The sequence below is a fragment of the Python bivittatus genome, unplaced genomic scaffold (assembly GCF_059951505.1).
Source record: "Python bivittatus isolate LINGU-HERP-01145 unplaced genomic scaffold, Pbiv_v1 ctg000570_np1212, whole genome shotgun sequence".
NCBI lineage: Eukaryota > Metazoa > Chordata > Lepidosauria > Squamata > Pythonidae > Python > Python bivittatus.
The window spans coordinates 13,751,278-13,765,144 of NW_028277097.1; the positions used below are offsets into that span (position 1 = coordinate 13,751,278).

Genomic DNA, 13,867 nt, shown 5'->3' on the forward strand with positions numbered 1-13,867 from the left:
AATTGCCTCACTACAGACCACAGGCTAGTTAAATGCGGGCTGGAAGGCATGAAAATTAAATGGCTGGCTGGCTGGCCTGAGAGTCACACTCAAAAAGTGCTTATCAATTATTCTGAATTGAGCTGAGCCACAAGATTCTTGCCTTGCCAAGGAATTCTGAAAACCCCAAAAGCTCACACTACCTTTATTGTGCAATCTTGGTTGATCCTAATAAGGCTCCTACCCAACTGTGTATTCTGCATATTCTAAACTGATTTTGAAATCAAATCCATCTTACACATGCCCACATTCTCTCACAAAGAGTAGTTCCTTGAAAATAGAAACTGTTGCCTCAAGAACAATAATTCTATCCCAAGCCTTGTTCTGCTCAATCTGCCTTTTTTTTTTTTAAGTAGTCAACTACATGCATTTTTAAAGATACAAACCACATTAAAAATGAGATCATCCCATTTGCAGAGTGAAGAAATACAATTCTGTTGCCTCATTAATGCACCAATCTCTTGTTGCATGGATGGGTCAGGCATGGGAGTAAATGTGCCTCATTCCTGGGGGAGGGGTCATAGGTCAGCTGCAGTCAAGTAAGGTATCCAAAAAACCTTTCACATAGCAGATGAAAATGCAAGAGACAGAGAGTATCAGACATTTTGAATGGTCCATGGAAAGCTGGAGGGTGTCTCAATCACGCTGAATGAGCTTTGCCAAATTGGTGTTTGTGGAAGTCTAATGATACCGGTTGGCTTGGTGTCATTAGTCCAGCCCAAAATGAGAGTCCAGCCCATGGAGCACAGATCCCTCTAGAGAATCTGGAGGGAGGAGACATCACCATGTTTTTTCCCCACCCCCCAAGTTTACATCCATTGGCTAGAGCAGGCTTTTTCAAGCTTGGTAACTTTAAGATGTGTGGACTTCAACCCCCAGAATTCCCCAGCTAGCAGACAGTTAAGATCCACACATCTTAAAATTGCCAAGTTTGAAAAACACTGGGCTAGAGTAATATCTTTCAGGTGTTCTCAGACTACCAAGTTATAACATGGTCTTTAAATTGCTTTAGAAGATCCATATCTCTTATCTGAAGTATTTGCTGTTCTCAGTCAAAATGATAACAAGTTCAAAAAAAGCAGCATACACTTCTTTCAGAATGCGGTGCTATCTTACAATATACACTTTTCTTTCCAAAAGCTGAGATATTCATATCCCTTTAAATCTTAATTGAACCAATCTGGCACTGAACACCACCTACCAAAGCAACAGCTTTATGCAACAATAATAAATGCACAAAAGTTCATCTCTATCTTTCAAGCACTTTCTCTTGTTCTTTTATCATTTTAATTTCCAAATTTCAGTTTCTTATGGTGGTAGAGCATGGACAGGAAAATTAGCTGTACTGTCATCCAAATGATAGAAGATCCTTGCCTTTGATCCTGTTTTGTATTTACTCAAAATTGCTACACTGATGGAAGGAAAATGGTACCTATTTTGTGTTCTCACATGTGTAGTAAGAGCAAACACAGTAGATTGGTGTGTCTATTTATAACTGCCTACTAACATTGGCAAGATTTTTTTTTCTTTTTTAATCAGCATGAATATTTGGCAAATACAGATTGACAGAAGTGATGGGAGCCCAAGCTCAATCCTTGTTTATATTTGTTTATGCAAAAAAAAAAAAAGTGGAAAGTGTGGATTATAAATTATTAGAGGTATTTTTGTTTTGGCTAAAAAAATCTCTGTTATGATACACTGAAATTAAACAACAGTGTGTGCTATAGATTCCTGTGAAATTCTCTAAACAAGGATGCAGGTAGATTTAATTCTAATCTGATTAGGTTTCTGAATTAGTTTTAGGCACAGATTATAATCTGAGCCGGGGAATATACAAAAGCTATTTTACCCATCTCTCTCTCTCTTCACCACTTCACTACTCTGGAATCTTCCCAACTTCTTTCTTCCTTTTCTTTAAATAATACTCTAATTCTGAGAAGCCAACCCAGAGTTCTCCCTCAAGGCAGAAATGGCCAAGCTCAAATAATCCTACTTTTGACACATTATGCAAAGACCCAGCTCTCTGGAGAAGGCTCTGATGCTGGGAAAGGTGGAAAGAAAGTGAAGAAGAGGATGACAAGCAGCAAAGTGGATGAAATCAATTGCACCAGTGATCGGAAGACCTGAAGGACCGGGTTAGGGACAGATCATCATGGAGAAAAACTATCTATGTGGCTGTTAAGAGTCAACAATGACTTAATGGCACATGATCAATTAAAAAATATATGAGAAGAGGGAAAATCTGGAAGATCTGATCTCCTTTCTCTGTCTTCTTTCTTCTGGCACACTGAAGGCCCTGATGATTCTGGGAAAGTTATCCTGTCCTTAAAGAGGTTTGGATTGGAAAAGCAACCTCTAAACCCAGATTGGTCTGAAAAAATAAGGGTTTGGATTTCATTGTTTAAATAGCTTGGATTATTCTGAGTCAGTATTGTGAGACAGTGGGAAGTTCTCTGTCTTTTGCAATTACTTGTGTAATTTTGGAAATGGAATTGCAAACTCTAGCAAAAAAAAGTTTATATGGGTTTATTTGGTCTATTCTGTAGAGATTTCATTTTGGAGAAGTAATATTTAAAGGTGCCTTCATTCTTTGCTTCAAGGCTGGCTTTTATATGGGGTCTGAATATATATTCCTGACTCCCATCTAACATTTAGCCATAAAATTAGACAATTAGTCTTGGGCCAGCTCAGGAAATGACCCAAGATATGGATTAAAAAAAAAAAATCCAGAGCATTTATTTTAATACGTATGCAAATCAAGAGGAACTTCCAGACAAGGTTCTGGAACAGAGACAATGTGAGTGAGCTTGTCTTGTCCTGCCACATCAGTCAAAAGCTCTAGTGTCACCTCTGGGATTGCTGATCATGTGTGCATGAATATAATATTTGTGAAGATTCTATACACACTGTGCTTTTGTCAGCTGATTTATGGGCTCTACCTGGGCCATTGAACACCGGCTTCAAAATTACATTCATTGCAATTTTAGACAGTTAGATCCAATGCAAATGTTGGCATCATTGCACTGGCACCACACTGTATAATCTAGAGAGGGAAGGGTAGATCCTTGGGTCAGAGAAAAAAGATATTTCACAGCAGAAAGATCCAGTCTGTTTCCCACTGTCCATACTACAGATTTTACTTACAGATAAGTTAATCCGATACCATCCAACATTTTTTCAATGTAATCTGGTATTGGTGTTCTTTGTAGCTTTCGGAGGAATATTTTAATTTTTTAGAAGATACAGGATTATTCCAAGACCCAATTTGCATATTATCTCTGAGAATGAATTCTATAAACATCATTTCTCCACATTGGACTTTTCACCACATGAAACTAACACATGAACTTCCTATTATGTGATATTTTCCATAGCTAAATCAGTGGAATCAAATGACTAGAAAAAGTCAGTTTTCTTTCAAATTCCCAAACACAGCCTCCTAAATCCTTCAGCTTAGCCAGTGGATACTTAAATGTTATCAACTGGTGTTTTTCTTCTTGTAACATGAAACCAAAGCTAAAAACTATCAACTTCAAGTAATAATAATAAAAAGAACAAATGTCATTTTTTTAAACAAAATTTACCAATACGGTGTCTCAAAACATTGATTAAAGTTTGCCTTGTTTTATTAAGTAGGGATTCCCAGATTGAGAGACAAGCTGATTTATGGTCTTTTCCCCCTACCACAAGTATATACATATGTATGAATGCAGCATGTATCTTACCAAGATGCTTCAGAAATTCAATCTATCATCCACAAAAGTATGTAAGTGTGTTATGGAAATTATGCTGGGCTTAATTATACTTAATGTGAATTATTCAAAGCATAGTAGGGAGAGGGGGGAAAACATACAAAGGAGCCTGACATTTTAATTGGTCCTTCAGAACAGACAAAACAATTTCCTCTCAAGGAAATTTACATCGCTCCCATCAAAACAGTTGCCTCATGTGAGCAGAACTTCATTAACAAAATTAATTATCATGCCAGTGCCTGCTCCTCAGGTGTGCCAGTCAGGTGAAGAGGTGAAGGCAAAAGAGGGAAAACCACTATTGGCTTTGGTTCTAAAAGGGAAGAGGACATGGAATAGACATCTTACCTTGATCGTTAGCCATTTTGTCAGGCTGTTCCACTGCAAAGCAAATACAATATTGTCAGATTTTTGACACTTTCTGGGTTGTACATTGACACATCAAATCAACAATTCTGTTAACCAAGTTTTATTTCAAGATGGTGCCACTTCACACTTTTTCTTGGCAGATTGATGGGCACAAAAGGCGAGATTTTAGCATTTCTCAGAGTCATTTTGAGGGATTGAAAACACAAGTGTGACTTGGATCATCTGTGACTCATTACTAATGAAGTTAGATGTTGCTTTCCTAAATGGGGGAGTAATCCACATTGTTTTCCTTTTAGATCTGAGGTATCATCTGGAAAGCTTAATTAAAAGTGAAAATGAGATGGAAAGGAGATTGTTCCTTTGAATAATTAGACACAAATCCGCCTGCATGATAGTTCTGAAAGCTAGTTCCGACAGAAGTAGTTAACATTTTAAGCCTTTTCAAAAAGTGATTTCACCAGCTTTTCATAATAATTATCAAAAGAAAGATTCAGTTACAAGTGGCCTAGTGAAGTGTCTAAGATTTGTATATGTTGCTAGAAGTCTTAAAGTACAGCCACACACTCTTTATTAAATTGTGGAAGATAACCCAACTCAAGTTAAAACCACATTAGAGCTCTAAACATTATCCTATTGTTTCAAAACAACTGAAAGAAGTAAAGGTTTCCCAGACACTTTGCCTAACAATGCTGTCTTTCTTTATTTGGCAGCTATGTATCAAAGAGACTTCTGAATAGGACTATCACTGGCCCTGCTTTTCTAATCTTATTTCTCTTCACTCCTGTTCCTATCCAAACCAGGTGACAATTCACACGATCTTCCTAGAGATATGTTAACTCATCTGGATGATTTCTCATACTATGTTCTTTACTCTATGATGGCCTCCCACTTAAAGCCCTGGACATTTGCAAAATCCTGCTGTTCTTTATCAATGAGGTCAAATAATAAGAGTGAACAATGTTTCACTCACACTCATTGTCTCTCCAACTCAATTCTACAGACACAAAAGACAAGTGATAAAGTAAGCATCAAAAACCATGTACCTTTCTAGTAGGGATGAACACCCACATAAAACTTTAAAAAAAAACAACTGAAATGGTTTATTTAAATAAGTGGAACGCTTACTTAAAACACCTTTTAAAAATAATAAGGTGGAAGCAAGGATGATTTATAAGGATACAAAGATAGTATTGGAAGTATGGAGAATGGGGATTATGTCTTTAACATATTTGGTTTATTATTTCATACTCTTTTCTTGAACTCTGTCTAAACTGCTTCTCCCAAAAGGGAATAGTATCATGGGTATTTATTTATTTATTGAAAACAGTTGTATACCATGTCCTATTTAGAAGTGGTTTTAATATCGTTAAAAGTTAAATAATGTTCACTATAAGTGCCAAACATAGATTCATAATCCAATCTCCATTCTATAAACTCCAGAGAAAAAATCTGAAGCACAATGCATATTGCTGAATCAATTGAAGACAGCCCATTTTAGAAAGTCAGCTCTTGGCTTTTTGGTCATAGAAAACAAGGAATACTTATATTTAATTTTCTGTATTGTTTTAAGTGTTTGATTGTTTTTATTATTGTTAACCATCCAGAGTCACTGGTCTGAGATGGATGGCTATATAAATCAAGGAAGAGATACGTATATTTATCCCATTTTAAAGAACTACCCTGGTAGAGAGGACAGCGTCAGTCTGTCACTGCTTTTGTCTGACCAGGACCCTGACATATCTTTCCAGGTTGCCCGATTTTGTGCTGTCAGTTGTTGTATCTGTCTTACCTACGGTTGATGTTTAGCACAAATTTTGGTGATTGCCACTGTTATTCGTACTGTAGTTACTATAATGATGTATTTTATGTAATTGTATTGCATTTTTTTTAAGTTTTAAGTTTTATTAATAATTACAGCTCTATGTATTTTACTGTTGTGCTTTCTGGCCCATAGGCCTTAATAAAGGTTTGATTTTGATTAGCCTGCTTTATATGGAGATGACAGCAGCAATTAGAAACTGGTTTCCAGAAGACGGCATGGGGGAAAATGATCTCCAATTCTCCATCATCTCCTGCACAAAGCATCATATAAAGACCTTTCTGGACTATGCTATATATATATATATATATATAAAAGATAATGCCTTATTCAAATGCCTAGAATTAAAACTTAACTACAGTAGATATCAGTGAGGGATTCAGTCCAGTGAAAGATACAGGCAAGTATCAAAACAGAAGAATGCAAAAACACCATATCAATAGTTTGAATGAAAAATGTTCCTGTAAAAAAATAATAGAGACAGGAGTATGTATTGCTCTACTGAGTGACTTCTTAAAATTTAATACACACACACCACACTCACACAATTGAGCATATATAGTGATTACCTTGATCGAAGGGAGCTGAAATAAATAGTAGGTGGAGCTGGGGGAAAAAAAAGCAGATCCTAATTTTTGCTTTTATCTATCTATCTATCTCCGCCCACCTCCCCCCAATGGGGGACTCTGGGCAGCTCACACAAACCATTTAAAACAATAAATATATATAAATACATAAAACATAAAAATTTATACAAAACATAACCGAAAAAGAAAGTCCAAGAAATTTCCAGGAATGAAGTTCAACTAAGCAGTTAATAGCAGGTAAGAGAGAAATACTCATACCAATACACATGAACTAAGAAGACTTTTGCATAGCTTTATAAGAGCTACAGCATACAGTAAAGGAATTTTGGGGAGGGAGGGGGTGCCTTCAAGTGATTTTGGCTCCTGGCAACTGCCTGGAGAAACCTAGGCGATTTTGTTGACAAGATTTTCAGAAGTGGTTTGCCCTCGCCTTCTTCCCAAGACACCAGTACACTTCCATGTCCAAATCAGGACTAGAATTCAGGACTCCCTGCTTCTAGTTCAATAAACACTAGACCAAACTGGCTTGCATAAAAGAGATCAACCTCTGTGAAAACATACTGATATTTCATCTTGCAGGTTCTGTACTGACGAAAGCCTCCTTGATGTCCCTCCTTCCTTTCTGCAGCCTCCTTCGTCCCTTGCAAAATTTGGCTTCCTCACAAGCCCAGGACAGAGACAAAAGTCAGAAGGAGCTCCAGAAGTTTTCTGGGAGCATGGGAGGAGGGTGACAAAGCAAGAGAAGCAAATTCACACACCTATTTTGCTTTGCTTTTGGAAGTGAGGGACTCGGTCGCTTCACAAACCATCTGTAGCAAGACATTTCCTTTCAACCATCCTCAAAGCAAAACACCCTTCTGTATTTGCAAATCTTTATAAAAGGTTTACACCCAGAGCACCTATAACCAAGGATTTTATGCATTTTCTCCATTTGTTTGCACTGTAGCCTGTTTCAATTCCTACTGAGGAAAACCTTCAAGATCAAAGTGTTTGGGAACTGTTTTCACATTATTAAAGAAAAACATGCATTGTGATTAGGCATGGATAATCAGGTATTTCTCCTGGTTTTTTGGCTCACTTCTGTTTTGACATGTATAACAATCAACATTTAACTGTAGTAACATCTCTCTTTTTCTATTGCAATAGCAGCCACTATCCTAAGTAAGATTTTTAAAAACACACTTGGCGGATTTTCTTAGTGTTAGCCCAACTGGAGAGTTGGCAGAAAATTAGGGATACTCTCTCTCTCTGAATTCCAGTGCCCTGACAATATTTCCAAACACCCTCCAGCTTCAAATTCTCAGGGCAGGAGCAAAGATGGAAAGGGAGGTCCTCCTATTTTAGGGGAATATCCCCCCACCCCATCCATTGGGTGCAATGAAAGGGAACATATTTGTATCAAGTCAGTATAAAAGTGTTCTGACATCATGGGATGGCAAGGGATCAAAAAAGTATTAGGTATTTTAGATTCAAAGATCCTTTCCCATCATTCCCTCCATCCCACAATAGGCCTATAATAGATTTCCCAAGTTTGGGAAGAAGTACTAGTGAGTCTGGAAGACAAATGGGAGGGAAAAATCCAGTGTCACTTTCCACCCACTGAATTTGGAACTTCCATCCAAGTTGGAAGAGAAATCCTTTCACATAAGCTTACAACCTGATACTCAAGTCACCAAAGCAGCAATGTTCAGGAAAGAAAAAGAAAGAAAGAAAGAAAGAAAGAAAGAAAGAAAGAAAGAAAGAAAGAAAGAAAGAAAGAAAGAAAGAAAGAAAGAAAGAAACGGCAGGCAGGCAGGCAGGCAAGCAGGCAGGTGCAGGCATTCGTAACAGATCTACCTTCTTATTAATAGCTTCATTCCTTTTGCTATCCATCAGAATAAGTGCAATTTCTTAATAAGTCAACTCAAGAATTCAAGTCTTCCATATAGGGAAGAGTCCCTTGTTGGTTTTGTATATATCTTCAAAATGCTACTTAGCACAGAATTTCCCATCTGATGCTCTCTAAATGTGAGAGGACTACAATTCCCAGAATCCTACGCTCTTATCTACTTTGGCATCCATGTCTGGATGATGCCAGTTTGGTGAAGACTGGCTGGCATTTTATTTAGAGCATGCTGACTTTATATCATCTCCCTATGTTGAATGCAAAAGGAAGCAGTGGGCTTCTAATTAAGATTTCTACCTGAACACAAATTGAAATCTTTAAGCAATTAGGAAACCCGATAAAGCAGGATTACCGGTGCTTCTACCTATCCTCAAGGGAACACGAGTAGGATTCCAAGGATGGAATCAACAAGGGCCTGCCTCACGTATGCCAACCCTACTTAATGAAAGATTCATAAAAGTAAAATGATACTAAAGGACATCCATGTAGTGTTCATACAGTCTCCAACATTAACATAATGTATGTGGAGAAGTGTCTAAACAGGGAAGAAAAAGAGTGTGGCATTGGGTTGGTTGAAATTTGTCACTTGGCAAAGACACCTGACAAGCAATCTTTAATAAGGAGTTGCCTTACAGATTGCAGTTAGAATCCAGTCTGCAATTAAAATTAATTTGAAAATTGGAAGTGACAGTTTTGAATAAAATTATGCTACAGTTGGAGCAGAGGGGAATAATTCTCATTAGTCCAACTCTTCCTGAATTCCCAGTTTTAGACTCAGGTGAAAGCCAACGCAATCTCGTAATGAATGATTTGAAAGACAAAGGCCTACTCTTTTGAGCCAATACTTTTAGTTAAGTACATTCTTGAATGGAACCATTCATTTTCCAATGTTCAGTCGCTCGTGGAAACTGCAAGACAAATGTGTATGCTGTAATACAGGATTATTATTTTAATCTGCCTGCTGTAAACATAGGGGAATGCTGGAAGTGGCGGTCTGCCTTTTGGACAATTCAGCCTATGGATCATTAACTTGGAAGGGAAGTTGTGGCATGCTCTGTCAATTTGTAAATATATCAAAAGTGCCTGGCTTCTCCTCTTCTATTCTTACTATTTTTCACCCAAAACATTGAACTGAATTAGCTAATGTTTTGCATTAACAGAAAAAAGAGCTTGGGGGTTTTGAGAAAGCGGGGTGCAACATCACATTTTTTTTGACGAGTGGATGTTAATATATTTGCCTTTTTTATTTTTGCTCTCCCCAAAGACTATGGCTTGCTTTTGAGTAAGGAGGAAGACAGGAACCCTGGTATTTTTCAAGATGGCTTCTTGTTGGAAGAGAATGTAACACAGTGAAAACTAAGCACACCTAACTCCCATTGAAATGTAATTTAATGTCACTGTTACCAATTACATCATGGTAATTTAAATACCTCCTCAAGGAGTAAGTAATTCACATTTCTCAACAGCCCGGGGATTTCTTGGTAGGCATGGTTTTGGGGGCGGGGGGAAATTGGCCAAGGTGGCACATAAAATTCTGTTCATTTTTATTTGATTTACATTAAAGTATATTACAAATATGGCAATCAGTAGAACTTAAAGAGGAGGGAGCCAAATATTAAACAGGAAAAAAACCTGTTGAATTGTACATGGCACTTAAAGGTAGTATTGTTGTACACTTTTTCATTAGATTGCATCTATTGTGTGCAACAAAAAAAATTAAAAGTCATTATTGCAGTCCTTCATACACACATACATACACACACACAAGCACACACACACACACATATACACACACACACATACGTATATGCATATTTATGTATTGCAGAACTCAGTTATTTTTTTCTATGCGTCCTTTGTCCATGTAAAATTAAATGCCTTGTGTTCCATTCTCTTCTGCTCTCTCTGCGTGAGCCTACATATAGTTATTGCCAACTTTCTTTCTATGCAACATCACACATCCTCTAGCATCCTAAAAAGGAAAACACCGCTGTTATATAACCCAGAGTGTAAGCCAACCATCAGAAGCTCTTTGCATCGGATATGTAGAGGCAGATATATCGGGTGGGGAAAAAGAAATCAGTTTTAATGTTATGCTCCATGATCCTTTTAGGGTTGAATGACATTACATATTCATGCCAGGGCATTAAATATATTCCGCATAGGCTTTTAGAAAACAGAATGAAATGAGGATTTTCCCCTTTTTCTTTTTAAATGCCTCTCCTGGCTGATCTAAATTTCTGTTCTCTGAAGAATTTCGTGATATCTTGCATAAATTCCACCAAGGGCATGATTCTGAATTCATTAACTGCTCAGAGCTGATTAGATAACCAGGTCTGCTTATTCCGCAATGTCTCATTGCACAGCAGTTATTATAGTTTAATGCTGTGTCACTTACTTACCTTTTAAAAAGCCTCTAACGCTTCTTTTCCCCTTCCCTGCAGCACGCAGTAGAAGCATGAAGTAAAACTGGTAGGGGGCAGCACTTAGATCCTGGCACATTACAGCAAAAAAGGAAGTAAATTCAGACCCGCTTAGTCAGGAACTACAAATCCTTAAAGAAGGTGGACAAGCTACCTCTTTTCAAACTTTCCCATTAAAGCAGCTACATCTTTTTCCAGGCAGACACGGCAGTACGGGAAGCTCCTCCCAGCTACCGCCATATGCACGTGCATGCTCAACCCCTTTAGCTGAAGTGTGCAGATTGGCACAGATTAATTAGTACTTGGGTGGGAGACTATCAGGAAATCTCAGCCTGGTTTGGGAAGTCAAAAGGAACATGCTGGAAGAACGTAATGGCATAATACTTCCATGTTATTGCCAGGGGAACTACATCAGCACGCTCATGTGGCTCCATGCAGTAAAGCTTGACTTGAGGGTGCCTCTAAATTATTGATCTGATAAAGAGGAAGGACCATCAAAACCTGTTCTCTCTTTGCAGATGCATGAGAACCCTACTGATGGCTTTAGCAAAGATGAATTTAACTTGCACAAACTCCCCCAAAGTCTACTGGGGATGTGATAAGTGGAAACAAAATCATTTGAGCTTCAACAACACATTCCCCTCTAAATTTCTATTCATTCATTAAAACTTTTTTGTGGGCGGGGCACTTTCTGATATTCAATTTGATTTTGCAGCAGCTTCGTTTGACATTCAGCAAGATCAGCTCATGCAAAAAAGGGCAGTCTTTGGCTAGAGAAATATATCTCTCTGGGCTTGGAAGCTGGACCCTGTTGGGCTAATTCCAGTCTCCCAAAAGAAATTTAGAGGGGAATGTGTTGTTGAAGCTCAAATGATTTTGTTTCCACTTATCACATCCCCAGTAGACTTTGGGGGAGTTTCATTCGCTCACTGAGTAGCTCTTGCAGCTTCAGACTTCGTGCGGCTGTTCCTCACCGTTCAACTATCTGTATGGCTAGCAAGCTGACTCAGCACACTGTCTCTTGTCAAGTACAATTAAAGAGGCCTTGATATGCCAAAGGCACAAATCTTGCCATGAAGAATAAATCCAAGTGAAGCGTTTGACATGATCTGTTGAAGTTTTAATTAGGTAGACAAGTAAAGCACAATGAAGGCTTGGATGGCAACGTTCTGCCTTCCCACCCAGAAGGAAGAAATGACTTTGTCTCCTGAAATTAAAGGCACCCTTTGATGATGTATTTATTTGCTTTGGGACAAGCCATATCTACTGGGGAGCCCTTAAGACTATTAGAGCTTAAGATCCCTTTCAGGGCCCTGAAGGCAAAATCTCTTCCTCTACCTGAACTGCACTGAACTCAGATTGAAATTCCTCTTCCAAAATCCCAAACTCAGGAAACTATACAATAGGGGAAAGCTCTAACACCCTTAGATACAATTCCCCTTTTAGAGGTTAGTCCTTGGACTACTGGGTGATCCCAGGATATCTGAACACAGCTGGACAAGGGGATAATTGCTTAGTGCTGCAAAGAGGCTGAAAAGGAAACACCAGTCCTTAAACAGTTTAAATAGTGCCCTCTACACACCTTTTGACAGATTGCACAGTCCAGTGGCATTTTTTGTGCCCAACTTTTCCTGTTTCTGCTTCCTTGCAATGGGGAAAGGCAGTAGAAAGGACACTTACTTTAAATCAATATGCAATCTCTCTACCCCAATGCAGTTTTCTCTCTCTCTCTCTCTCCCTCTCTCTTCAGACTGCATCTATTATATTAACTTTTCCATTGGAGTTGTGGGTAATTCTCTTGGCATGAGGAATATGAAATGAGTGCTATTGGTTAGGTAAAATTAGGCTGAATCTTCATTTTAGGATGTTATATTCCAATTACCTTTATATTAGTATTTAACATCGTGCCACTTTAGCCTGCAACTGCAAATAATCTTTATGATAACTTTAATTTAAAAAAAGGTTTCATTTCTCCCCCAGTATAGCTGCCTCATTTACATAACATGATGTAAATGACTGCCATGTAGGTTCTTAAAACAAGGAAATGATGATCAAGCTTCCTTCAGGCTGAGCTTAGCTAGAGGTTCCAATCTGGGGTCAAATTTATCTAAGGAGTGTTGGAGAATAAATTGCCAGTCCCTGAAAATGTTGCAAGGAGGCATTTCTCAGACTCTTTCACAAAGGGAGTAAAATCTTCTGACAAAATGGGGAAGGAGCTTTTCTTCAACAGTTCTGGCTGCCGCAGAATTTCCTCTAACTTCCCTTTTCCGTCCTGTGCAGATGTAGGAAGAATAGGAGGTCTGTTCAAGTTTTAGCAGTTGGGCTGATCATTGATTTCCCCTTTAATCCTTTGAAGACAATATTTCCATTTCCCCCACAGTGATTTGTAATGATGCTACACCTGAGGCGTTATTTTATAGGGAAAATAAAAGGGTGTCCAAACTGCTTAAAAAGGGAGGGGGAGGGGGAGGGGGAGGGAAAGGGAAACAAGATGATTTAAAAAGGAGAAACCATCAATTGCCAGCTTTGCAAATTGTCTTGGGGTTCCTCAGAAAGAATTGAGATAACTGAGGTGACTCCATTGTTATTAACATCTGCTCTTAGCCTAATATCTGTTCTCTCTTAGCCTTGTGTTTTTTTAACATTTTTTAAAGTTTTAAATAACAATAATAATAATAATAATTTTATTATAAATATAAAGAAAAAGAAAAAGAAAAGAAAAAAAAGATAGTACCAATAGTTATAGGTGCCTTAGGTGCAATCCCAAAACATCTGGAGCACCACTTGAAGGCCATCAGCATTGACAAAATCACCATCAGTCAAGTGCAAAAGGCAGCTTTACTTGGAACAGCTTTGATCCTGCGACGATACCTTTAACACCATCAGACAACAGCATCTGCCTCCCTCAGGTCCTTGGGATGGACTCGATAGGTGGATAACAATGCCAAATCCAGTCTAAACATCTGGATGACTGTACAACCAACCATCATCATCAT

General features: G+C 38.2%; 1 protein-coding gene across 1 annotated transcript in view; it reads right to left on the reverse strand.

Annotated features, from left to right (window-relative positions):
* Window positions 1-13,867, reverse strand: part of DCC (DCC netrin 1 receptor) — a 603,623-nt gene that overhangs the window by 80,610 nt on the left and 509,146 nt on the right. The window contains exon 22 of the mRNA XM_088152996.1: window positions 4,137-4,169. Coding sequence (XP_088009122.1) covers window positions 4,137-4,169 — 33 coding nt within the window. The remainder of the gene's footprint in view (window positions 1-4,136; window positions 4,170-13,867) is intronic.